The sequence below is a fragment of the Scomber japonicus genome, chromosome 13 (genome assembly GCF_027409825.1).
Source record: "Scomber japonicus isolate fScoJap1 chromosome 13, fScoJap1.pri, whole genome shotgun sequence".
In the NCBI taxonomy this organism is placed as follows: domain Eukaryota; kingdom Metazoa; phylum Chordata; class Actinopteri; order Scombriformes; family Scombridae; genus Scomber; species Scomber japonicus.
In genome coordinates, this window is record NC_070590.1 from 19,804,668 (window position 1) to 19,832,642 (window position 27,975).

General features: G+C 39.5%; 1 protein-coding gene across 1 annotated transcript; it reads left to right on the forward strand.

The window, feature by feature from the left end:
• phldb1a (pleckstrin homology-like domain, family B, member 1a) lies at positions 1-24,688 on the forward strand. The gene is made up of 24 exons (XM_053331991.1): positions 1-93; positions 868-991; positions 1,990-2,160; positions 3,416-3,541; positions 4,858-5,936; positions 8,946-9,182; positions 9,290-9,409; positions 9,566-9,703; positions 10,348-10,476; positions 11,820-11,975; positions 12,081-12,191; positions 12,273-12,362; positions 12,477-12,611; positions 13,018-13,140; positions 13,349-13,489; positions 13,721-13,861; positions 14,629-14,748; positions 14,835-14,913; positions 15,202-15,346; positions 15,684-15,774; positions 17,375-17,521; positions 18,615-18,834; positions 23,384-23,469; positions 24,149-24,688. The coding sequence occupies exons 1-24, from the start codon at positions 34-36 to the stop codon at positions 24,287-24,289; spliced, it is 4,110 nt and encodes a 1,369-aa protein (XP_053187966.1). The 5' UTR covers positions 1-33; the 3' UTR covers positions 24,290-24,688.
• Positions 24,689-27,975: the final 3,287 nt, after the last annotated feature.

Genomic DNA, 27,975 nt, shown 5'->3' on the forward strand with positions numbered 1-27,975 from the left:
CATACATCAGATCACCCTGACAGCTCAGCCAACATGGACCGCATGAGCAGGAATAAAGTGGAACATGGGCGACAGACACACCAGGTCTTACAGGTGAGTCATTTCATACTTCAGGGCCAGTGTCAGTTCGCAGCTGAAACAACTGAGATGCTAAATCAAGTGTAACTGACTGTATTAGCCCTCAAGGTTGTTTCAAGAAATTAAAGAAGTAAGATTTTAGTTGTAAATCAGCTGCAAATCAAATCACTCAATCAGCCAATCAGCATTTTCTGTTTAAATAGGCTTTTTAAAAAATATACATATTTAACTTGGTACTTAGTACTTATAAGTTGTGCATCTTGTAAATGTTATTTATTCTAATGTTATTTCTATGCTCTCAAATATGGACTGTAATTGTTATTTTTAGTGTTTCTGACTTTTTATGAAAACATTTTCAAAATTAAAAAATGTCATTCAAATCATACCACACCATTTCCCTACCAGTTAATTAGCGGGGTACAGCTACATATGTATTTGATCATGTGTCACCTTATTCACTGCTGTAGCAGAACAGACGCTACAGCTCTTCTGTCAGTGTTGTATCATCAGATTCATATTTTGTATCTTCAATGTATGCATGTATTTGATTTGATTTTAAAAAAGGCATACGTCAGGACCTTAATCAAGTCCACATAGTGCACTTGTCATGTGATAGTTATTTAATGCTGGGATTCTGTACAAAACTGTTGTGGGAAACCTAATTTATAGGCTCACTGTTCACTGTTCATACCTCAAGAATGGGTTAAAAAGTTGTGTGAGTAATTAAGATAGCATATTCTCGTCAGATCATAAAATACTGATGTTTTTCTATTAATCCTGTTTTGACAGAGTACTCCTTTAGACCTGATTGAGACAGGCAAGTCCCTGAAAGTCCAGGCAGAGCGCCCCCACCTGGTTAGTTTGGGAAGTGGACGCCTGAGTACAGCCATCACCCTGCTACCATTGCTGGAAGGTGAAGACCTGTGTGTGTGTGTGTGTGTGTGTGTGTGTGTGTGTGTGTGTTTATGAATTAAAGGGTGTCAGGTTCATTACAATAAGTATTTAATTAGGAGATTAATCATCTAGATTGTCAACAATTCTCATTATCTAAAGATCTCTTTTTCTGATATTTTCATGTAGTTGTTGAGCAACCTTTCTCAAGTTTCTGTTTTGCCTAATTTATGTACAAACCACAAATCACTAATCTCTTGTCATGGTTTTGCCTGATCATGTATGAAGGACCAAAGCTCGAACTGTATGACATGCTGAAGACATTTTTTTTCTTTGTCCAACATGGTAAAATACAGTTTGTATCAGTCCAGACATCTTTGTACTGACTGTATGATCAATAATTCTTGTAACTGTTAGCATTATTAGACATGTAGACATTTCTTTAATCATTCAAAATAAATCAATTGTTTATACATAGGTAAGTGGAACCTGTGTATAGGCACTTGTCATGAACTGCCACCTTCAAACCTCATACTGTGCCACTGTTGCAATTTCACCCTTGTCTGTGATTTTCTTGCATCATTTGTCTAGCACTGAAGCCAGACATCACAGAGGAAGTGAAAGGAGACAGTAGTGCCCTAGAGAAAGGCCTTCTGGGATTTTCTCTATCCTATCAAATGTATTTGTGTTGGGTTATGTCTCTTTTGTACCCCTCAGGCAGTGACAGAATATGACTGATAATCAAATTACAAGACAGTAAATAGTAGATGGTTATATTAATTCCCACTGACAAGATGCCTTTCATCTGCCAGGCAAAGCACATCTCCTATGACTAACACCTGTCGTTCAACGTTTGACCATGTGCTGACTCTGTGTGTGACTCTGCCCCATGTGGCCTTGACCTCTGAGATGATCGTCCATCAAGTCTGGCTTTGAACCGCAGACCTAAGAATACTTCACAAAAGTAGTCACAGGTCCACACAGTAACTGACACTGGGAAAATGTTTGTTGTCATTGCAGGGAGAACCACATTAGGCAGCGGGGTGACAGATATCCCACTGCAAGGCCCTAGCATCGCAGCTCAGCACTGCTACATTGAAAACCAGGCGGGCAGCATCATCTTGTACCCATGTGGAAACCAGTGCTCTGCAGATGGCCTTCCCATCACCAAACCCTATCGCCTGACACAAGGTAAACACAGTCACATGCTTAAATGGCTGACATTGTAAGCTTGTTTTTCTTGAATTTTATATCAGTTATGTAATAATATGCCATAAAACCACCAATGACTGAGTTCTAGGTCAGTAGAGCACGCCATGTCCACTATGGGGAGAGTCTAATTGGAAGTTTTTAAACACCCCAAAATCTGTGAAATCACACTGATTTACAGTCAGATCATTTATCAAAATGGTAAATGTATTGCAGTATTAAAATACAAAGGGCTTTGGAAGCTAAACTGGCTGCAATGTGGACATAAAACAGTTTAACGTCACAGTGGCTAAACAGTATGCATGTCCTTCCAATAACATGCATACTTGCCGTAAAAAAGGCATAACAGTCCCACCCCCTCAGTCCCCTCTCCATGGGATCCTGGCCAGCAGCTACACCAGAATGTCATATGAAGCCGGGTGTGTGCGCGTGTGTGTGTGTGTGGAGGCAGCAGCTGCTGAGCAAGAATATTTAACAAGCTTTGCTTCATTCAAAGGACAATCATGAAACTCTGAACAAAACAACTCAAGGATGGAAGAAACTGCATTTAAAAACATATAAGGAATAATGTTGCAGTAATGCTGTATGGATCTTTAACTTCTCTTTGAAGGATTTAATAAGTATTTAACTCCCGGTGGAATATCCATAATTGGAAAACTTCAGAGTGTGATTCTCAGAAATATATCAGGCAGCAGCCGGAGATGAAGGGAAAAGAGAAGCAGTTGATTTCACTTACTGGTTAATCACACGTGAGTTTATTTATTTAAAAAGTCTATGGGAAGATGAGTGTACAGTATTACCATCAGAAACAAGCAAATGAGAAGGAAACTTTTTTTAAAGTCATAATTGATAAAGTTCTGTAATTGACAACATATATACTGTATGCATACTTACTTGAACTCCTTATTTTACTGCATGTCAAGCTGAAATGTATTTTTCTTTCCAGGATTGTTAAAGTAAATGCTGTTGTTCAACGAAGCAGGGTAACATCCTGAAATTGTATACGGACACACAGCACATTATAGACATATGGGATTTGTTGAGCCATTATCCATGGGATATTGTGTCAAAACTGAATTGGAAAAGTTATATAGTTGAAGTTAGAGATTAGAAAAATCACCACCTCACCAGTTGAATTTGTTATAGCTGTACATTTATGGTAATGTGATGGTATTGCCTCTCTGATGGTGACACATCATGGTTAGCTTGCAACCCACATGCTCTTCTTTCCTGGCAGGGTGCATGCTGTGTTTTGGTCAGTCGGCTTTTTTCCGCTTCAACCATCCAGAAGAGGCCCTGAGGATAAAGAGCATGCTGCCTGGAGGGAGCCACGGACTGAGCACCGCAAGAACTCATCCCTCTGGTAAAGAGCCTGCTTTGATAATTAGACACTATGGTAAAGCAACATCTAAACTCCAAATTAACAATTCCTGGGATCCAGAAATAAGACAGCCAGTGACAACTGTGTGTACAAAGCTTGTTTCCTCAGAAGCTATTCTGGGTAGAGCAAATGCTTTTGGCTGATAGATATTTAGTCACATAAACTGTTCTAACCACTTTGGGTTCCTACCATCTTATTGTAAAACCAGCAAGTTACATGACAATGTTCACGTTAATGCATAGCAAGGATTATACCTTGACCTTTGATTAAGATGATATAGTACTTACATGATTAGTACAAAATTAGTTGTTTAAAATATTCTTGTTTCTGGGCTTCTGTCCTCACAAATGGTTCATGAGATACGGTAAACATAATAAAAGTAACTCTTGAGTAGTTTGATAACTTAATGACAACCAACAACTGAATGACGTGACATTCATGTCATATGGAAATTATACATATTTTTTGTGCTTCTCAACTTTGATGGACACTAAGTTTGCTAGCTCTTGATTTTCATATCTCCAAGCTGATTGGTCCTGATGTTGGAATGAAACATTGGGCAGGATGCAGAAATAGCTTGTTGAGAGCTAATTATCTGCGGCCTACATTGTGATCTGGTTCATTTAAATCTCTGGTTGACCCCATTGTGAAAATGGATTGTTGTTACACTTACACACGCGTGTGAAAGCTCAGTACAATGTAAAAAGAGCTTTGCCTGTAGTCATTTTATTATTCTCGCAGTTGCATTTACATGTTTAATTATTTTGGCCCATCGCCCACTGGGACTGTTGCCTCGTGCTATCGATGATATTTAGACTCCATTCTCCTTTGACCTTATCGGTTTGGCTGTCAGTGCCTGAGCAGTACAGTAAGAGCCGCCACACCCTATGCAGTGTGTATGGACCACTCTTTCTTGACCAGGCCCTGATTTCATCTGCTCTGAATGAGCCACAGGGCTGCAGCTTTTATATTTAGCAGCACCAGATCCCTGAAGGATTACGACACAACTGAGGAGCACAACATCCCGACCTCTGGGTTTGGTTCATACAGTAGAACAGGAGCTCTGAGACATTTATCACCATCTACGCCACCTGAGCAATGGTGTGTGTGTGCAACAACATGTTCAGGCATGTGTATTTTTCCTTTTATGGGCTTTCCCCTTTGTTGTACAGCACTGACCTGAGGTGTAGTGGATGTCAAAAGGACAAAGGTGACACAGGATGCATTCTTCCCACTGTGTGTTTGTTTATGTGTGTTTTTGCAACTGTCCATTTAAGTGTGTTTGTCCTCCTCCTCAGAAACCCATAGCACCCTGAACGGGAACCATCAGTTTTTTTCCAGTAACGGCGACTCCAAAATCAACAACATAGCAAAGGACCTACAGGACTCTCTGGTGCTGAAGGCCACATCATCATCACCAGGGTCTGGTAAACAGCCTGCTCCTCAGACCTGTCCTCTAAACACACTCAATGGGAAAAATGGCTCCATGAAAGAGAGGTCCATCAGTGAGAACAGCAGCAGCTCTCTGGGGAAAAACCTTGGCAACAAAACCCCTCCAGTATCTGTCAGGTCCAACATTCCTGTCCCCCATCCACGGAATTCACTGTCTGTGGCGTCCAGCAGTACTAGTGGTGGTCAGAGGGCCCAAGAGAGCCCAAAGCTTCTGAGGAACGTAAGGGCAGAGGCTACGTCAAGCCCCACAACCCCTGGCAGGGGGTCTGGACAAAGTTCAGAAAACTCTAGTCTAAGTCACAAACCATCCCTCATCAAATTTTCCCCAACAGCTCCATCCAGCCCTCGAACAAGAGGTTCCTCACTACAGAAGAGATCCCCCAGCCCCATGCGAGATCAAGGTCAGCAGCACTCTCATGTAGATGTGCCTACTGCATCCACCAGCCTGAGAGAGCTTCCACCTCTCAGCCCTCACATGTCCCGCAGAGGGACTCCAGGATCACAGGGCTTGGCTTCCTCCTTCGCAACACAAAGCTTCACTGCTAAACCTGTGCCTGAGAGCCCCCAGGGCCACCGCAAACTCATGGCTCCATCAAAAGCAGAAGCCATGAGGGCACTTTATGCCCAGAATCCATCACCAGTCTCTGGACAGGAAAAGCAGTTGAGGCCCAGTACTGGAAATCCTCTCATCTCAGGCTCGAATCCCCTGTCTGGTTCATCTCCTCTTGCTAGCCCTCACAACCAAAGAAAGACCCCTTGTGTGACCATGACAGGATCATCTAGCAAAGAACCAAGTCTTATGAAACCATATACCCGGGAACGCAAGAATAGCATCTCTGCTATCAGTGACAATGAGGATGAGTTGCTGGAATACCACCGCTGGCAGAGAGAGGAGAGACTGCGTGAGCAGGAAATGGAGAAGCTGGTAAGTCAGAACTTTATGATTTGCAGTCGATTTGAAAATGGACAAATGTTTCAATACGATTGACATGGTTCGGTCCAAATCTGGACACTGATGTGAACTTGGCACTGCATTTTGGATTGCTCAGGATGTAATTTGCTGCTTTTGGTTTATTTGTTCTTGTTCTTTAGTATGAGTAATATTTGTATTTACTTTTAAGCTGCAATGATAATTTTTGGCCCAATGGCAGTTAGACTGAACTAAGTTATTTATTTAGTTGGGAACATTATCGTCGACAATTTCACAAATTATCTTTAGCTTCACCAAACAATATTAAAAGCAACAAAGGCAATTGATGTGGATTCATGCAAAAAACACAGGGTCGACAAACAAGATGATTTTAAAGGATGTTCATACTGGAGAAGGTACTGACACTGCTGGCATGGTGACACTGTGTCTGCATTCAGATATCTTGTTTAAATCTCCTGGCATATAGCCGCCAGCTGATCCCATGTCGCCCGGGTGACCCAGGGGAACATTCTTGCACAAGTCTTGAGGTCCAGAGCAGAGGGTGTGGTTGGTCATTGCTCAACACTATATTTACCAAAAGGACGAGTGGTATTTACTTTCAAAGCAGCCTCTGCTTTACTGTAGACTCTTTTTTATTTGTACCCACACAAGATCAGACTGCATACTTGTTATCCATCCTCAATCCACACCCACCAACCCCCCAACCCTTCTTCAGCCCCCACAGCAGTCTGCCTCTAACAGCTGAAGGGACCACAGAGAGAGAGGGCGGGGAGTGGGGGGCAGTGTCGGCCTTCATCGTCCACAGACTATTTCAGGAACCAAAAGGTTTCTGGTAACAAATAAGATAGTTACTGACAACGTGTGGCTTAGCTGGACTGGTACAGGTGTGACAGCAGTTTGCACATGTTTTGTCAAAGCTCCAGAACCTCGCATTGAGTCAATGAAAGCGAGTACAGACATTTGTTTGCCTAAGGGTTTGTTGTTTAGATTTTGATCCATATTTAGGATTTCCTCCATTACATGATTTTACCCACTGATATGCTGTATTCATGGTGGTAGGAAAGTGACTAAATAGCAACACATGCACATGCTAATTTTGCAATTCCACCATTTAACCCACTCTCACATTTTTTCATTCAATATGAAGCCAGCCAGCCAGCCAGTTAGCTTAGCTTAGTTTAGAGTAAAAACTAGAAGTCGGGGAAAACAGCTAGTCTGTACAAAGGAAGAAAACAAAACAATTCAGTACCTTTAAAATTCATTATTTAAGTTATAGTTAGTAAAACATTTTTACATTTTACATTTTTATGTGGGTTAAATAAACAAGGCTACACCATGTTTTTGGTTCATTTTACTTCTGGAAGGAGCCATGCTAGCTGTTTCCCCCTGTTTCCTTTATGCTAAGCTAATCTAACTATCTCCTAGCTTCACATAGTGCACAGACATAAAAGTAGCATATTTCTTTTCATCTAACTCTTGGCATGAAGAATTATATTTTCATCAAATATCAAACTATTCCTCTGAATCCACATCAATTGCCTTTGTTGCTTTTAATATTGTATTGCTATTTTAAATACATTTTAATGAAAAATGAGCTACATGTACATCATAAGGGTCATGTTCTTGATTTGTTGGTGTTTCAGCCTAGAAAGAAAGAAACAAACCTGATAAATTGTGAACCTATAGATGAAAGGGACAAAGGGAGGATTTCCTCTCAGTGAAATGAATACCCTATATTTGGCACGCTGCTCTCTTGGCACATTTGGCACAGTTGTGCAGGATTTTTAAAATAAAATTCACGTCATTGAATCCAACCTACACACATGGACGTAGCTGCACTTTATCTCTCAATAAAAGTAAAGGGCATAGCTGGAGAGGAAGAAGTGTAATAGAAAAGTTAATTTTAGGATCAGTTCCACAGGGAAAACGCCCAACTGCTGGCTTGAGTCTGTTATTGAGAGGATTCTGGTTAATTGAAAGGGTTTCCTTGGTGATACATGAGGCAATAATATTTTCACTGCCAAATTAAGCTGCAACATTTCAACAATAATAATCATAAATAGTAAATAGAGAAGTTTATTTTAGTGTTTATTGTTATTGTTATTGCAAATGACCTGCATTTACAAGTTAAATGTTACATTTTATGACCTATTAAATCAAAGTACCTGATTCATTATAGATATAGATTCGGACTGTTATGCCTAAATGTACTTAACCTTTTAGTTCCCAACTCTTAAGTTCAGATAAATATGGTTCAGTTTTAGTGTGACTGTTGCTTTTCATCAAGGAATAAGTATAAACACTGAGCTGTAAATCTTGCTTTTGTCAATGTTCATGACAGAGTTAGAGTGGTTATTTTCACAGCCTGGATAATTTAAATACCAGACAAAAGTAGGCTGTGTTTATTGAAACAACAATGCTGCACCATCAAGCACAGTTATTCTAAGCCCTACCAGATTCCTAATTATTGTTCAACAGGAACAGTGATTACATATTCTGGCCTGTTATTCTGGTAAATTAAAGCAAGTATTCTATTGTTTGGAGTAATGAAAAACAATAGGCTGGCCACAAGCTAGAACCATATGTCATATCAAAGAAACTGGAAAATAAAAAAAGAGCAACATTTAAAGCATCTCTGTACAGAGAATAAAAACCAAATGACAACTGGTGTAGAATTAATAACAGTACTCTGTAATCTGAGACATTGTCAGTCAGAAAAACAAAAACTGGTTGATGTTTTAAATGTATTTTTCTCACTGATATTAGTGTCTGTTAGATTCTGTTTTCCCGATCAACTCTCTGACAGTTTTTACTGTGAATCCCCTTCTGAGAGACAACTACATCAGCTTCAGCCCTCCTGCTATCAGGTTACAGTTGTCCAGTGTCAGTAGCAGAGGGACAGCTGCCTAAATGGGACAATGTCACACAAGGACACTTGGAGCTAATCTGCAATATGATCTATATAGTACAACACCCTCTTAACAACTTATATCTCTTTTATAGGAGAGACAGAGGCTGGAGACCATCCTGAATCTTTGTGCAGACTACAACCATGAGGACAATGCTGCAGAGCTGGCTGAAGTGGTGAGGCGTGGGCTATTAGAGGGCGCTAGAGCAACCTGCTCAGGCACAGGAGGGGTGATGTCCCTCCAGGGTGTAGACAGACCCCAAAGGGTGAGGGAGAATGATGAGGAGACCCAGAGAGAGGAGTCTAGCAGCACAGAAAGCACACATCAAGAGGTAATAAACACTTTCATTCATGCAGACATGCATTTATATATATATATATGTATATTTATACAAGTATTTTATTCTGTCTTTAAAAAAACAAAAAACAAATCTGACAGTGTGAAGAACAGGAGCAGATCTACCTGGAGGAGGAGAGGAACAGGATTTTAGCCAGGGTTGATGACTTAAAGCACAGAGTCAGTGAGCTAGAGCAGCAGCTACAAGAGACCAAACAAGAGGTAACACACACAGTGAGACACACACACTGATGAAATACTGTGCGTATAATTGGATCAACTCACCCTTGTAGTTACAGGAGTTGAAGTTGTTTTTAGAGCCTGAGTTAACACCTTTGCATGACGGTTTGTGCTCTCTGACTGTATATCTGTATCTAGGTGGAAATGGAGCAAGCTCTGCTGCAGGCAGAGAGGCAGACAGAGCAGGAGCAGGTGGAGGCTGAAAATGAAATCATCTCTCAGCTGCAGCTTAAACTCAGTCAGCTGGACAAGGCCGCTCAGAAAGAGAAGGAGAAGGTGGGCACCCAGGACAAAACTATGTGAACCAGAATAAATACTTGATATGTCCATTTACTCATAACAATGTGTCTTACACGCACGCAGTAAGTGTATGCACGTGAATGTTGGACATGTTCTTGATGATGTTTGAATATATAAAACCTCACTCACCAAATGTGCAAACAGTCAACATATACAGTATCTATAGGTCCCTTTCTCAGATCTCAACTGACTTGCACTGCTTACTTCTTTCCAAAAATGCAAAACCCAAACTGTCTTCTGTCTCCAACAGTTCTTCTGTTTAAAAAGACAACAGTTGAAATCTGCGTTAATGTGCATTAGGCTTTTAGCTGGATGTGACACTAAAATGTTGATTCAGACTTGCATATACCTTTTTGTTTTCCTCCCATTTTGATGTTACCAAAATGCGTGAAGCCTTGCGACCTCTAACACTACTACAAACCTAACTTCTGCTTCAATCCTCTATAACTTTAACTGCCTTGGCCTGTAAGCTTCAAAGCTTGGCTGCATGGATTTGAGTTGTCTGTGATTTTTCTTTTTTGTTTCTCCACGGGGTGGTGTGTGTGTGTGTTTGTACGTGTGTACATTTGTGCGAATGTGGATACGATTGTGCGTATGTGTGTGTTTCTATGTGTTTTTAGGGGAGGGCTAATGTGTCGGCTGAGCGGAAGGTCCTGGAAAAGCAGAGGAATGAGTACAATGAGCTGAAGAGGCAGTTTGATAAGTGCCCCTTGTCTCTAAGGGAACAGTTACAGGAGCAGCTCAGCAGGGTCAGTGTTCTCACGCAGCCCACTGGCTGGCAACAGTGAGTTATAATATACTGAATACCACAGTATTGTATGATCTGCACAGGAACGGCCGCAGACATAACACTGACTCTGTTTCGAAGCACTCATAAGTCTGCAGACTGTGCATTTCCTCTTTTTCTGCTGTTGCCCCTCATTACCTACACATATTAGATTATTATGTTATTTTCATTATAAATGCATTTTGTAGGTATGACTTGAGCAGGCGAAGCTTTGCAGTAATTTCATACTCCTGCTTAATCTCTGCTGTTCCCTCATTCTGGATGCTTGAAGTGTCAAATGCAATTAGTAATAATCAATAATGTTATTAACAGCTTCGCTCTAAAAATTTGCATGCATTTTACCATGAATGATTTAAGTCCCTTCACTGTGTCCATCAGAGCATTGCCTGATTTGACGGTATTACATTTTGGATACGTTATCACAGACATTTAAGGATAAGGCTGATGTTTTTATTCATTTTTCTTATGTTAAAAAAATCCTATGAAAACACCAAAACAAACAATATGCTTGTCCATAGCAGCTATAATCGATATTTTTCACAAAACAATAAATGCATCAAAGCTGTTGTTCGTAGTGATAAACCTACAGAGAATTATCACCCGACTCTGCAGCTCCTCTCAGCTTTACAGAACTCTACATCGAGTTTCAGCTCATTGTTTAGCTGTCTGGCTGCAAATGAACTATTTTGACTTACTCTCACCACTCTCATCATGTTGTTTAGCTGAAGCAGGCAGATGTTTGCATAGAAAAGGCTCTAAAATCCCTCTGTACACCTGCTCAGCATGAAACTGTTGAACATATGGTGCATTTAGCAGTTAAAAAGCCAGATATAACACTCAGGAAGTGGTAGAGAAAAACCAAGCTAAAAGCTATAGGACTTTTTTTTTACAACATATTTTAAAAGTTGATGATATGTCATGTTGTGTTCAAGTGGCCACAAGTGGCCAAAAATATCAGTCGATGTGTCACAAATATATAGTTTCATCTTTTAAAAATGCAAAGGAATTTTCTAAAACAGTTGGGCAATGCAAACATCACTCATCTAGAAGCAAACTGTGCATTACTATTTTCTTCTCAAATGAATACGTGAGTATTTCAATTAACCCTAACCCAACCACAGCAACATTGTATTGCTTTCATAGTGTTATAACACTTGTTACTTATATGTGTTTGTCAGGTCAATTCATTGCTTTGGTCTTTTCATGGGATTTGTTAACAATAAGAAAACAATTGAATATTACCAGCTTTATCGTTTAACCACTCTGTTTCTGTGATTTCACACTTACGTATTTGTGTGTGGACAGAAAGCTGAAGCTCTAGAGTCTGGGACCAAGCAGTTTGAGGAGTTGGAGTTCTGCCAGCTGGAGGAGGAAAGCAGTCTGGAGGAGAAGAAGGAGACACAGAGCTTGCAGCTTCTCCAAGAGCGATCTGAGTATCACTGCAGTGTGGCCAAGAGGAAGGTGAGGTTACATGTAAAGTATAAAAGAAAACCCATAAATGTAAGAAAGAAAATATAATGAGATTATATAGCATGGCTTTGAGAAAGTGGACATTTTGATTTTAAGGAGAAGATGACTACTCTGGAAGCTCAGGTGAAGCAGCTGGGGTTACAGGCAGTTCAAGATTGTGAGAGGATGGCTAAAGACAGGACGCTGACTGTGCAGCTGTTACACAAGGTTAGCCTCTCACTGTTACTGGACCCAGTGTGAAATGCATTGTATGTAATTGGTAATCATCATGGTGGTTCTGCCTCTTAGGAGCAAGACAGGTTATGTGCCCTGGAGAAGAGGTACCACACCTTGACAGGAGGGAAACACTTCCCAAAGCCTAACAGCAGCATGAAAGAGGTGAGCAGTATCACAATAGACATGAGTTCACAATATCAACCACCTGGAAGAGAATCCCAGCAAAAAAAGAAAAAAGAAGTGGATTTCTTTAACTTAGATGAACTTTTCAAACAGAACTGGCTTCACATCAGCGAACCTGATCTTGCTCATGTGGACGGTCCTCCTCATAGCTCCTGTCCCTCCTCTGCCTCCTTCTCCTCTTCCTCTCACATCCCCTCCCCTGAACTCTATCCTGTTAGGCTACAGGAGGTAAATCTCATCAAAATCCTCTTTGCAACAATACCTAACAAATCATGAAATGCTGGCAGTTTTTTTTTCGAATAAAAGAAAAAAAAGGCATGATGGTGTGTTAGCAAATACTGAAAAACAACACGCTTATAGTGTGTCTGCTGGTAGAAAATGTCTGCGTCTCTATATACTGTAGCTTTATAGTGGTTTGTAATTTCTCTACATTAGTGGTTATGCCTTTGAGAATTTAAGCATGTGTGGAGAGCTATTAAACTGCGAAAGGACTGCCATCCATACTCAGTTAAAGTTAAGATGTCCTTGTGTTTTGTTTGAAATCTTTGCATGACTTATCTGCTTTAAATCTGTAAGTGTTGAACCTTAAGTGTTGCCATTTTCGGCTTATCTCTGTTTTTGGCTGTTGATGCAGGAGTACCTCAGGCTGTCTGATGTGTATAAGATGTACGGAAATGCTTCCATGCAACCTCACTCTCCTTCCCCTGCTGCTCTCCACTGCCTCTCCCTCGCTGTAGCTCCAGCTCTGCCATGTGAGGTAGAAACTTTCTGCTCTCTGCCATACTCTCTGATATATCTCTGACTTCTCTATGTGATAAATACCAAATCCACCAAAGCACATTGACGTTATTTCCAATTATCTCTCTTAATGTTCTTTTCCTCTTTCTGCTCTCTCCCTGTTATGTACATGTATGTATGTGTTGTATGTCTCTCTGTTTCTGTGTCGGCTGGTTGTCCCTGTGAAGGAGTACATCACAGTCAATCAGTTGAGCCAGATCTTTGGGATGCAAAGAGTTAATCCCACCTCTTCCTCCTCTATTCCATCATTCCAATTTGCCTCCTCTGAAACCATTGCATGTGGTCCTTCCTCCTTTCATTCTGCACAGGTTTGTTATTTTCTCCCAGTCAATAGGGTGCCATTTTTAAGGCCTGTTATTTTGTAACTGATGCTCCAATCAGTTTTGCATCCCAAAGTAGATCTTTGCAATCTCAGCTTGATATGCCTATAAGAACTGGTCCATGTTAATCTTTCCCACCTGCTTCTGATGCTTCTGACACTGATTGTGTTGCTTCACTGCTCCTTTCTCCTTTTGGCTGAATGCTTTTCATCACGTCAGAGCCAGCCTGAGCTCAGCAGGAATGCAATGCCTCCTATTAACCTCGAACGTTGGTACCAGGACATCATGGCTGCTGGAGAGCCTCAGTCTGGTCCTCCACCACTGCCTGCCAAGTCTTTTTCCGCACGCAGACACGGGCAGGTAAATTCTTCAGTCTTTCTTGCTCATTGCTTCCTGCTGTCTTGGTTGCTAGTTTTCAGTGTGAGAGTTCAGTGTCTTGCTAAAGGGCACTAATGGCTGGCCAGATGCAACATGGTGTCTTGAACCCCTGAATATAGCAGAGCTGCTCACTAGCTACTACTACTACCATATTTTTTTGACTAGGAAGACCTCTAGTGGACGAAAAAGACAGGGTAGTCTGTGAACCACTCCCACTAACCAGAAAATGGGTAATGGCACAAATGAGAAGCAGAAATAATTGAGGCTATGTAAATAAGAATATGCTGATTAGAGATTATCATAGTGGCACCCAATGAAGCATTTTATCACATCCTGAAGAAAATAGTGCAAACATGAACCAGACCAGGACAACAGCAGTGTTACATATATCAGAAAAAAACAAAAAACAAAAGTAAAACATAACCCAATACATTTGCCCAGATTAGTCCAGCATTTCCAGAATTCAGACTTTATAGGTAGCTTTGATGCAACAAGTCATAAAGCACAAAAAAGAAAAGAATATACACAAATTATTTAAGAGTCTTCTGATTAAAACCAAAAGACACATTAATGAAATGTGTCATGGGCAGATAACAAGTGCATAGGTGAAGAGTTTGGGGAGCCACTAAGCTATGAAAAGTCTCTTTTGAAAGAATCTTCCAGATCCTGGGAACAGAAAAGGTTTGATAAAAGGCGAGTACCTTCAAATGAAAAACAAACACTAAACAGATCTATCTTTATTCACTCAGTTGTTGAAGTCCAAATCAGATGGTGAGGTTGGGCAAGCGACACTGTGTCCTCCTGTCAGCAGTGCTGCAGCTCCAGCACACTCCAGTGGTGTTGCACATGACAAAAATGCATCCACCAAGGTGAGAACATCACTTTTTCACACATGTAAACTGTGATGAAATCCTCTCAGTAGTTCACTGTGTGATGGTTTTCATGTGATTCTCAGGGGTTGCACTTATTGCTGAGGGAGATGTCTAACCCATTAGACATGGACTCCAGGAGGTTGTTAGCTCTGCAGAGCAAAGGTACTTATGTCTATCTTACCTGGCATGACCTCAGAACATTTAGACAGAAAAAAACTCTGCATAGGAGAGCTGTGCTAATTTATTCTGAGACATTGAGAGGGCATATAGTCTCTTATAAAGTCAATGGGAACAGTATGTCACCAATGTGTCAAGTCAACTTACAGTATGTTAAACCTGCTCAGTTTATAGTGTTTGGTTAGATTCAAGTAGTAGCAATGACTAAACACTATCAGTAGAGGGCACTGTGAGTCTGCTAAAGCTGTGTCTTCACCATCTTTTCCTACACAGATCTGTCTCCCACGGTCCATCACTCCATCCTGCATCATCAGTCGCCACCGAGCGGCAACCAGGCGTACGACACTCTGAGCCTGGAGAGCTCAGACAGCATGGAGACCAGCGTCTCCACTGGCAACTCCGCCTGTACCCCAGAAAGGTGAGAGGCTGGAAAATGAGCAGTTGGCTCTGTTTCCATGGGAACATTCAAGTCTGCCCCGTCTCCCAGGAGAAGGGTCACTGTGCTTTGTTTCCGTGACAACATGTTTTGTTACATGGCTGCTCCTGTGACTGGTACACCGGCTGTTGCCATGCCAACCCCTTCAAGTTTCCAGTCTTTCATGAAGTTAAAAGACTCTGTTTACTGGTGTTCATGAAGAAACCTTTGTCTTCTTACTGCTTTTAGAGTTTGGTTTCCAGGCATGTCTGTTGACTTTTTCATCCCGAGCCTTGTTGTATCCATGTCATCAGACGCTCCTTCCCTCTGTGTGTTGTAGTGCCAGTGGGTTAGAGACTCAGAGGATAGAAGAGATGGAGAAGATGTTAAAGGAGGCACAGCAGGAGAAAGCCAGGCTGATTGAGAACCGAGTAAGTTTCCAACTTGAGTACAGCAGAGTTGTTTTCCTCTCAACATGACTGGACGACAGTTATGACATTTATCTCCTTCAAGTTCATTCAAAGTGTCAACTGGTAATCCTGAAGTCATTGCCTCCTCACTTCTGGCATAACTTTCACTTTACTAGTAGAATGTTTTATGTGGTTTTCATCAAGCATAAAATTGATTTGTGTTCTCAAAAGTAATATTTATGTTTCTGGCAAATATTAAAAACATAGCATTGCAGCTAAGGAGACCTATGAAAATGTTTTTTTGATGGTTTCTGAAGTATGGGCTGGGAAACAAGGATACAAATAAGTGCCAAGTTATTAACCTTTTTCTTATATGGCAAAAAAATAAAAATATTGCAAATCACATATGAAATAATCAAACTGATATTCAATGCAATTAACCACTATATCACTTCACTTTATTTAGTGATCAGAGACGAAACCTATTAACATCAATATGATGTAAATAGGTTAATTCATAATAGATTTATCTGTTAATTTCCGTCTGCAGTCCTTGGGCAGGTTGATGTTATAGACAAAACAACATCAAAGCACTACAAAAGCTTTGATACAGCAGAAATTAATAGGAAACCTGGTACAGACACAAACAAGCACATAACAATCAAAACCTTACAATCAACCAGACAAAAGAACCACAAACTATAATCTCATAAACAAATACCAAGGACACCATGAAGCGCACAGATTCAGATACATCATGGCCACTGATGGACAGAGTAGGATGAAAATATATAAACTATCATGTTAGCACTGTTAACACTTCAACAGCTTTGTAGCAAATATATAATCAGCTGTTAAGTCTCTCAGATCACGCATTTCAACCACTTGATGCTTTAGTTTAGTTTATTACATTTATTTGTCTGGGACCATGCACAAAAGAAAACAGTCATCTCACACACAAAGAAGAGATGTACTATACCAGTTAGCTAGTTAGTTAGTTAGTTAGTTAATTTCCATCTCTATTTATACAAACATTAATATAATTAATGCAATTAATACAAATACAAATACAGAATACAATAAATACTAACTGCTACATTCAAACAGATCCAGCAAGCCTACAATCAACTACAATTTGATTGAAATCATTAACTTGGACTACAGATTTTGATCAAATGTTACAATCATATCGTCGTAATACACAGCAACTCCCCTGAGAGTCGATCAACATGAACTTTATCAGAGGAGTCTCACATTTCTCCTTTTCAGTGGTTAGAAAACACAAAGTTTAAGGTGTGGTGAAATGATGCTGTAAGTACTTTGTTTACCTTTGTATTATTTCCACATGTTGAAACAAAGCAGACGTGTATGTAAGTGTCTGAAAGCTGCAAATGATCATTTTACATCAGCAAAGCTTACCCTTCTATATACAGACTTAAGGGATATATTTTACAAAACCCTGGATTGGGACTTGAATTCTCATGTGCCTCTTCTGACAGTCATTCACTTTGTATTGCAATATTTGCCTACCATTAACATATTCTCCCTGTCTCCTATTTCCCCCTGTTTTCTTTTCTCGTCTCTCCATCTGTTCCTCTTTCTCCTCTCCCGACGCTCCCAGGAGAGGGAGGTGCTGGCTCGGCGGCAGATGTTGGAGGAGGAGCGGAGGAGGCGAGAGGAGGCCGAGAGGAGGCTTCAGGACGAGACGACCCACAGGCAGAGGCTGGTGGAGGAGGAGGTGAAGATGAGAGAGAAGCACTTCTCCCAGGTCAGTGGAGCAGCGGGAGGAGACAGCGGCGGGAAGAAGAGAGGAGGAGAGGAGGAGGGGAGGGAGGCTTGGGGGAGAGGATGAGAGGCAAGACACTAAAGAGAGTCTGGGTATAAGGGAAGATCAAAGATTGTCAGAGGAGGGAGAGAACAGGGAGAGAGTGGAGGGTAGGCTGGATAGTGTGAGAGGAAGAACAGAGAATAAAGAGCGAGGGGGGGGGGCGCACAAAAATATAATATACACATAATTCCTGCTTTAATCTTGGCTGATTGTATTTAATTGCCGGCTTCTGTGGTATAAGTGCCAAGAGAACACAAACAAATATTCTCAAATCATCAAATACAAATACACTTATCGCAATTATTGTAACTCAAACTTGACATTTTGAGTCTGATTTAAAACTGATATAATCAATATTTGTATATTAACAATGGTTCAAATAACTATGTGTAAGGTGAAAGGTGCTTGAAGTGACAAACCTGCACAGGCTTACTGTATCATCCCAACTTTACTGTTTTGATTCACTTTTTCAGCTGTTTTCTGCCAAAAACAGTGATGAACCCACCGTATAGCGCCTGCATGGCACTGAACAGCACACAGACAAAGTTGTTGAATGTAGTAGAACATTTAGCAGCAAAAATAGCAGATATTTTCCTTAGAGTTGACAAATAAAGACAGCCAAATGTAGAGTGAATATTGTACTTTTATTCTTCAGGTGTAGCTGCTGGATCTGTAAAAATAAAAAGCAACTGTATGCTAATAAGTGCAACTTATCAAAATGACAATATGTTAGTGTTGTGTTTACAGCTTGATTCCACAGCACCCATGTGGCCAAAAAAATCTGTTGATGCAAGTTTAAGTCTTGCCTTGGACTTGAGTGTTTGGAATCTCACAGGAGACCTGAATGCTCAAAGACAAGAAAACAAGCAGAAGTCTTTGTTTTGTTACACAATTAACAGCTTTGAAAAAAACCTTTTTAAAAGCGGTGTCAGAATTCCTGAAACACCTGATTTATATGTCAAACAGTTATAATCCTTCCCATATCTCACATGTCTTGGTAAGCATTAAAGCAACATAACGTCTTTATTCACAGGCCCGTCCCATGACGCGTTATCTACCAAACCGTAAAGAGGAGTTTGACCTACGTGCCCATGTGGAGTCATCTGGCCACAGCATAGATACCTGCCCCTACATCATCCTCACAGAGAAGATGTGCAAGGGCCACCTGGTGAAGATGGGTGGCAAAATCAAATCGTGGAAGAAGCGCTGGTTCGTTTTTGACCGTCTGAAGAGGAACTTCTGTTACTACGGGGGTGAGGATCTGCAGCTTAAAGACATAATTACATTTTATCTATCATATAAAGTTATATCATTACTGGCTAATACACATGCCTGTATCTATTCATGAAGTGTCACTTGGATCAAAATCTCTTTTACAAAGAACGGCCTCCTGACAAATCACACATATTCAAGATCACAGCAAGTCACACAAAACTATCAGAAGTCCCTCAGAGGAACGAGTCTCTGGAACTTGAGTTTGTACTTTAAAAGCCAACATCTCATTTGATCTGCTGTCATGGTTATAATTTTTTTTTTTTACTTGATGATGATTTTCATTTAATATGAATTTTGATGTAAACTGAGGTGAGTACCTGTCGAGGGAAGATAAGTTCAAAATATAAAGCACTTTGGCTTGTTGTTGAGCTTTTATGTCTCCTCTAATTTGGCTTCCGCATGCCTTTGACGCCTAAAGTTACAGCCTCAGTTAATTACTGCTCAAAGTCTTGTGCACCGCCTGGACTGCACAGGATAAAGAACTAATAGCACTACTGTTATAAACTTTTGTGAATTCTCCGTAAAGGATCCCAATATAGGCACAAGCCCAGATTAAAGTCATCAAACCTATTCGGTCACATATAATTCCAGTCATGTGTAGTATTTATAAACTGTGAACTTCATGGTGAAAAGTTCCCAGCTGCATCTGATTTATTTAGTTCACCCGACAGCAGCAACAAGGCTATTACACTTCGCTCACTTGTTATGTTTTGCAATAGTAAACCTGATTTCTGTCCCAACCGGCATTTATACAGCTGGAACCAAACACTAATTAAAGCTGCACCGAGTGGCATTTTCCGCCTCGTTCTTGTGTGTTCAAACTGGAGTCAGTTTGTAATTCCCGTCTATCAGACTGTCCCCTGGATTTTAAATGAGAACAGTTAGTTTTCTGAATAATTCACAAGCGTGTTTTTGAGATGTTATTTTACAATCAAGTTCCAAATAGGTTCCAAGTATATTTTCATTACTGACACCCCTGTTCTCTTTGCTCCTCTCTCTCCACTCACTTGCCTAGCCCTTTCACCCCCTCACTACTGACGAAGATGATGGTGATGATGGTGATGAAATAAGATGCAATACTTTCTCTGGATGTGTTTTTCTTGGGGAGGAGGCTAGCTCCTGGCTTGTTCGTGACTAATAAAACGAAACTCACATTTCAAAAACATTTATCTCATTACTAAGCAGTTTTGACTTATGGAAAAGGGAAGGCAAGAGAAAGTGTCGGACATATTTCAAAAGACTGCCTTTAATTGTTGGTGGATGTTTGTCTCTTAGCCAGGCGCGCCAGTGTGCATGGAGGAGACGAAAAGACAAGACCGCTGTTTATTCGAACGAGAGTGGAATCCAGAAAACTCTTTAAAGGGATTTGATTTGAACAAATCTGATCTTAGAGGAGAGAAAGTCTCCTTCACCTTAAACATTTGTGGTTTGGCCACAAACTAGAGAACAGAACTGTGTCTTATAAGCTTCATCCTACAAGCATCCTCATGTTCCACTGAAACACAACTATCAAACTCTTGAGTATGAAGTGATTTTAAAATGCCTAAAGGTATTCTGTGAGTAGGGAGCAACAATCCAAAGGACTGGACAGAAGGTCTGACCTGCTTGAAGGCAAATGTTGAACTGAAAGATCAAATCTGATGTGTACAAGAGACATTTCTTTTTAAGATTTACAAAAGATATTCACCTCGCCAGCAGGGGAAAAAAAGGCTACAAAAAACCACAGAGACATTCCAGAAAGTGTGACTGAAGAAAACAAGTCAAATTAATAGGATGGTAAAGACTTCAGGCATAGCTTGAAATAGACTTGCACTTCTAATTAAGTTTTACTCTGATACAGCACTGCTCATACCTATTCATGGATTATGTGTTGCTGGGAAAAATACTTAACACCTTTCTTCTTTACAACTGTTTTTGTGTCTGTCTTCTCCATCTGGAATTAAGGCGTAAAATACTTTTATGGAAGAATTTGAATTTTTAGAAACTAAAAAGATTAAGAAAGAAAATGAATTATATTAAAAAATGACTAATTTAAGCCAGATAAACTCAACACTCCCTGACCTGCTCAATCCAGTTACATATTGGATCAAATTACATTACATCTTAGCAATTAGACACTTAAATAAGATGTTATTGCACTGATTGACAGCTGATGGAAATGTGTTGTCTCCGGCACTCTGCCCTCGCTGTGTTTTGGCCACATAAACTTTAGCCCTATCTGGCAGCTGCATGTTTGACTGAAAAGACACTGCTTTACCCATGGTATCCCATTTGCGGACAATTTCAATGCATTTTGCATATTTACTGGTGATTTTTGACATCTCTACAAAAAGGCAAATGACTCCTAGCCTGTAATATAGACCTGATGCTGAAATGAACTAATTCCTGTGCATCAACCGAGGCAACCAGATCACTAATTACTGTACACAGCACAGACTTGGTTTCAAACAAGACCTCTGTATTAAAGTGTTCCCAATCCTGTCAGGACTACTTCAATAAATCAGCAACACTCAAAGCTGTCTGTCATGACACCAAACTTAAAAAAAATTACCCGGCTGCAGCCTACTGTCTCCTCACCACCTCACTCTGCCCTCTCTTATTTGAACATTGGAAGTTTGTGTCATCAAGAAGAATTTGATCATTTAAACATATTGGTAGATTCTGACAGTTGTTTTAATGTGTATATTCTGTTTGCTATTACTGTATCTAAATGCTTTAAATGTATTGTCCTGAAAATTTAATTAGGCTATAACTCTTCCCCTGTGGTGGTAGGGATCAATGGGCCTGCTTCAGCAAACTTTTATTCCATAGCTAAATTGGAGGACCTCCTCTGTCAATATGTTAATTGATAATCCGGGAGGATTTAGATCTTGATCGGTTATCTAATGCTTCTGATCAGCCAAAGGAATTATGCAGTAATTTGAACATTTAACATCTGCTTACTGACCCTACCAAGCTCAATCCAAAATCTCATGACAGATCCACTTTAATAGATCTTAACTTTACCAATAGAAGTAATCAAATGTTAGCTGTTAATCAAAGATTTAAAGTTTAGTTTAGGTAGTGTTTAGCTTGATAAAACATTTACATTTTAACATCATATTGAAATCATTGAAATGTGGTCAAAGCCCATATTTTTCTACAGAAACAGATCCATATTACCTTTGAATAAAAAGTATTATTGAGGCAGTATTTCTGTCAATCCTAGATTATGGTGACATAACCTGCAGACATGTTGCTGCTCCTAGTCTCAAACCCCCAGACTCATTTTACCATCCAGCCCTCAGATTCATTACCGGAAATCTCTCTGACACCCACCATCTCTTTCTGTCTGACAGAGTCGTTTGGTCCTCTCTGGCACATGATGGATGGAAAGAAACTTCTGTATCTTTCCATCCATAAATCCCTTATAGGACATTTACCACCCATAACATCTTCAGCACATCCTTAAGATTGACACTGACTACCCCTGAACAATTCAAGACTAGGATCTCAAACCCCTTCACCTCAATGTGCAGTATTGTCCTCTTCTTATCTAATTAACCCAACAGATTTTGTTGTTTGTTGTTGCAAATGTGAATTCATCCAATTAAGCTACAACAATCCTGATCAATGCAAATATACCTACTATTCATTACTACATTGCTCTGACCTTTGTGCAATTTAAGGCTTCTTAAGTTGTATTCAAGCCACGACTGAAAGAAAAGGTGGAAAGTTTTTTCAAAAATACAAATTCTAGTGTTATATTAAAAAGGAGTGAATAAAACAGAAGTCTCTCATCAATTTAAAGTAATACTAGTAAAATTAACTTTTTACTCATTTTGGCCAACTTCCTGGCAAAGGTTACATTTCATCTGTGTAGTTTGACATCTTACCCTGGATAAGTAACCTGATTATACAGCTTTTATGTCCCTTGATCCCTCATTCATCAGGATGTCTACTGGGCCTCACCAGTGTACTGTATGATCCTGTCCATTACATTACACAGCATTTCACATTAGAGACAGGAGTTCTGCATTTTATAACGACCCAGACTAACAGACCTTCCAGCAGGAATGTCAAATATATAACCCTCTCACCTTTACGGTATGCTGTCTTTACCTACTCAAAGCTGACATAGCAGTTTAAAATTAAAAAAGTGTTTAGAGTAATTTATTTCTAAACAAATAATTTAAAGGCAGAAGGAGATCAATAGCTTATATTTGTTGCGTTAGATTAGACATCTTATGGTAGCCTCTGTTTGATGTCATTGTAAATATAAGACAATATGCAGGATACTGTAATATGAAATATACCATAATATAGCATATGTCTAATCTACTTTTAAAATAATAAAAATATAAAAAAATGACTTTTGAAATGAATGTATTATTATTTGACAAAAGCCAGTCCCACACAAACATGTACCCCCACATCACTGTCTGTCTGGCTGTACTGTCTGGTGCTTGGGCTGGCAGAGGTCTTGCATCAGTACAAGACGTAATGTATTGTATCTTAATATTTTTTTTCCTCTTTTTCTCCTCTCAGACAAGCATGAGACCAAGCTGAAAGGACTCATTTACTTTCAGGCGATTGAAGAGGTTTATTATGATCACCTACGCAGTGCCGCCAAGGTAACCAACTCTATTTTTGTCATTACTTCATCAAGTATTTTATAATGTTCTGCATGGATCAACTTTAAATTTATCAGTCAACTGAATGAGATCAAATCTGATGAGTTTAATTCAAAACTGCTATTTATTCACAATAGAGAAAGGTGTGCTCAGTATTGCAAAACCACAAATGACTCTGTACTAAAAGCCATCATTTAAAAGTGAAAGTCTTGAATTAGCTCTGACTCAAACAATCACACATAGTAAACTTTTATTTGTAGATATACTACATTCACTCACTTTGTTTTGACAGTAACAAATATTGTCAGGCGGTGAGCGTGTGACAGTTCTTAATATGTCCTGCTGCCAAATTGAGTGTCTGTTACATAAAAATGATAATATTTTCAATTAGGAGCTATTTTTAGGGTTAGGGTTAGGGGCATGTAAAGGATCTAAATTAAAGTTTTTTTCTAGTGCTTCTTAATTTTAATTAATCAGTTAACTGAACATGCAAAGATGCACATTGTTACAGCAATGTTACAGGCTCTAAAAAGTCTATTTTAATCTCTGTTAAAATACACTTGTACATATTCTATTGTTCTGACAATAGTCTCTGAGGAAAATGATACAACAGGTGCTGTTTGCTTTCTTTTGTCTAAAAAGAAGTCTCCCCCCTCTCTCCCTGTGATCCTCCCTCTAGAGTCCCAATCCGTCTTTGACCTTCTGTGTGAAAACTCACGACCGACTTTACTACATGGTGGCCCCGTCCCCGGAGGCCATGAGGATCTGGATGGATGTCATAGTAACGGGTGCTGAGGGCTACACACAGTTCATGAGCTGAGGGACCACTGGGTGACAGATTTGGAGGATGACAGGAACCGGGCGAGCACCCAGACACCTGAAAGTCAACCTGAGCTGCTCTCTGCTCTCTGGTCCGTTGAAGCGGAGCTGGAGCTGAAATCAGTAACACGCAGCTTGATGGTGTGTGATGGATGGACATCTGAGGAGATGAATAATCTGCGGGCTCACACAAAAAGCCTCACACCTTCAAGCAAATGAGGGCTTGGTAATGAAAGAGGTGCTTTTCAAAAAATGTATCTTTTAGCCAGTATGAGAAGGAAAATAGTTTGAACAACCTGCCAGTGGATCTATGGAGGGAGCTCTCATCTAGATAATCACATTCTGTCACCAAAACACATTGTTAATAATTACTATATAATTTCTGCGGCTTCAGGAGAAATACTTTTCTTACTTCATATGAGCTCAAACTGTTTACACCTCTGAAGCTGATCTGTGTGTGCAGTGTTTTCATTCTAATTGATGCCTTTCTTTGCCTTTTTGATACATTTGTACTTTTATCAGATGAAAAAATAATCTCTTAATCTTTCAAAACAAAGCAAACATATTTTATGAGAAAATATTCTAAAAATATTTTAAGAGTCATAATTATGTTACTTATTCAAATGAAGCATTACTTGGTGCCAAATACTTTACGTAATGTTTTGTCAGGCTGTTACAATACAAATGTTGATATTGCTCTATATATTGTTCTAAGGGCTTTTCATTCAAATAACGCAGCATTAACATGTATGTATTTTACACACAATATGTTAAAGAGAACTTTTTATTAGTATTTTAACAAAATTCATAAATTAGATTATATTAAAGTCCTATAACATTATTGTAAACCTACCATGTACATCTAATAAATGAAACTATATGATGCAATATATGATGCAACGGTTGTTTTGTTTTGTCTGATAAACTGGCAGTTTGTTGCTGACAAATGGGCTAAACTGAACACACACACTTCCAAAGTTGTTCTTGCTTCCTTAATTAGTCTTTCCTCACAAACAAGTCAATTAATTACCAGCTTTCTTAAAACAATTTCATGCTCCCTAATGAGCTGCTCGCATTCACATTTACATGAGAACACACAATAAAAGGTGTTCCCCCGCTTTAAGAAACTGCAACTTGTATATTTACACAACAACAGTCAGGTGGTGTAATTAGTTAATTGTCTCATTAACTCCGATTTATCTACAGGAGCTGTTGCAGAAGTATTGACCCCCACATGCTGCGTGTATTTCTGGCACAGTGTGTTTAATTATACGGCTCGCTCTGCACTAGGTAGGTCACATAAAAATAAAACCAGGCTAAAAACATGAAATGAAATTACATGCAACTTAACATGCATGATTCAACATAGAGAAATTTGAAATCATGTAAAAGAAAAAAAAGAAAAAACTCCTTGCTAAAACTTTCCCGCTTTTTTCCGGTCAAGCAAAAACAGGTTCTTGTATAAGTTTCTGTAGGAAAATATTTAGACGGTGCATCTCTTCTTGTGCCCGTGTTTCAAATCGGTGAAAGAGAGCTGCATGTGCAGATGGATAATAATGTATGACTGGTGTGTGTGATTAATTTATTGCAGGGATCACTGGAATATTTAACAGACGCGTAGGTAATCACGGAAACACACCTTACCCCTGACAGGTACCAATTATATTCAGCGCTTGAAATGTTAATTTTTAATTCTCCGGTTCGAAGAGAAAAACATGTTATGTTTAGTGATATTATTAAAATGAGCATCCAATCCTCCTCCTGTTCAGTACAGGTAAGAGTTCATACTAACTCTGACACTAGAGAGGACTTTATCAACGAGCAGCTTCACTGACAGCGTTCACATCATTTGCGCTTCTCTGACCTTAGGAAAGATTTTCACACATCCTGTCGTTCAGTATTTTTCAGTCTGTGGTGCACTCAGCTGAATAATAAACAGATATTTAGCATGTGAGCTCATTAGTGTGGTGATGAGCATGAGTGACACCTAGTTTTATTATTGGTGAAATATTAATTAGCCAAGAGTGATTCCCCCCCCCTCACTTTCACACACACAGACTGGCCTTTCCCCTCCATCCTTTACAGCACAATTAAGATAGTCAGGCAGTGAATTAGTAAGGGTTTCTCATGATTTTGTCAATATTAACGGGAGATATTAACCTTGTCTGAAAACAGCCTGAAACATTCTGATGAAATGGAGATATCACTTGGCTCAGAGGGCAAGTTTATTCCATCACCTGTCAAAGAAGATCCACTCCCACATCCTTCACAACATTTCAACACAGACATGTGTAATTTATAAGTTCTCATATCCACATGTGAGTTCAGAGTAATTTAGGAGATTAAAGAGAAATATATCTCCTGCCCAACATGCCCTCATACTTACATACGCTCGTAGTAGACAGAGACATAGAAGATGAAAGCATGTTTCACTAAATGCATCTGATACACCAGTGAAAGTTCCACGCTCACTGTTTACAGCTTTGAACAAATCATCTTCACTCTCTTTGAAGGGAATGCAAAATGACAGTCATTAATTCAACACAGCGTACACGATACACAAATCATTAAATTACAATAAAAAGAAACATGTTTTCGAATTTCATGGCAAGCACAACAATAATATCTGAAAAATATCCGGAGGGGAAAATAACTAAAAGCGCCAGCGCTGACCTAATGAGGCCAACAAAAACATCTATATGAACACTATAGCTGCGCCCCAGCATGGGATGTGTTTTTATTTTATTTCACTGACTGCCGACCATGAAAGTGAAGTACTTTTCAACGTCAATACTGTATGAAAACTTCATGTATGTGGAATATCATACTGCATGTACAGTATTCAGTCCTTGTTATATTGTCAAATAGTAAAAATGGTTACATAGTGCATAAAAATGTATCAAAAAATAATTAGGTTACTGCTTCATCATGTGTCAGTTCTATCCTATGATATTATTATTTTGGGGAACATTGTTGTGGTACCATGACCTTGACCTTTGCCATCAGTATATTTGTTTGCTGGTAAGTTCGCTGATGTAGGAGTTTGATTCACAGTTTAATTAATGCTCTGAATCAAAGAATCAGCTACCCGCCCAGAAAATAACAAATAAAATGGTGATGAATAAAAATGTAATGGCACAGACCAGTAAAGCTAGCAGTTTTAATTGATTCAGTTTAGAATTTAAAATCAAAACAGAATAAATCTTATGTGGTTGTGTTAAAGAGTTTCGTGTTTTTGGAAAAAAAAACCCATCTTCATCCACTCGCATATCTGTGTGTACATAAAAATAAAAAAAAGTTTACTTAAGCCATTTCAAGTGACAAACCCCACAGTCCTCATCCAGTGTTAGTTAGGATGAAACTGATGTGAGGTTTCAGCAGTCTGAGTGAATATCTTCTAGAGATTTTAGTTTTAAATCCCTCTTTGTGCTTCTACAGACAGTGTTTGCTTGCTGAGCTGTGGCAGAGAGACAGTACATGAAGAGCACTGTGGATTTTGTCCCACATCACTTATATGGAAACTGAAAAATATAAAAAGTGATCACTTTCCCACCAGTGTGAACACGAGGAACAAATACAGCAACCAATCATGATTTCATTCAGTGTCCAATACATATGTAAGTATTGTTTCAAGACATTGAGAAAAAAAGTGAAACTATTCTTAACTTCTGATGTGTGTATTAAGTT

Bases quoted from the DNA above. Each gene is read 5' to 3' on its own strand.
- phldb1a (XM_053331991.1), top strand. From the start codon at position 34: ATGGACCGCATGAGCAGGAATAAAGTGGAACATGGGCGACAGACACAC. The intron at 2,161-3,415 runs GTAAACACAGTC...CTTTCCTGGCAG, and splicing joins ACCCTATCGCCTGACACAAG to GGTGCATGCTGTGTTTTGGT. The intron at 12,363-12,476 runs GTGAGCAGTATC...CTTTTCAAACAG, and splicing joins CTAACAGCAGCATGAAAGAG to AACTGGCTTCACATCAGCGA.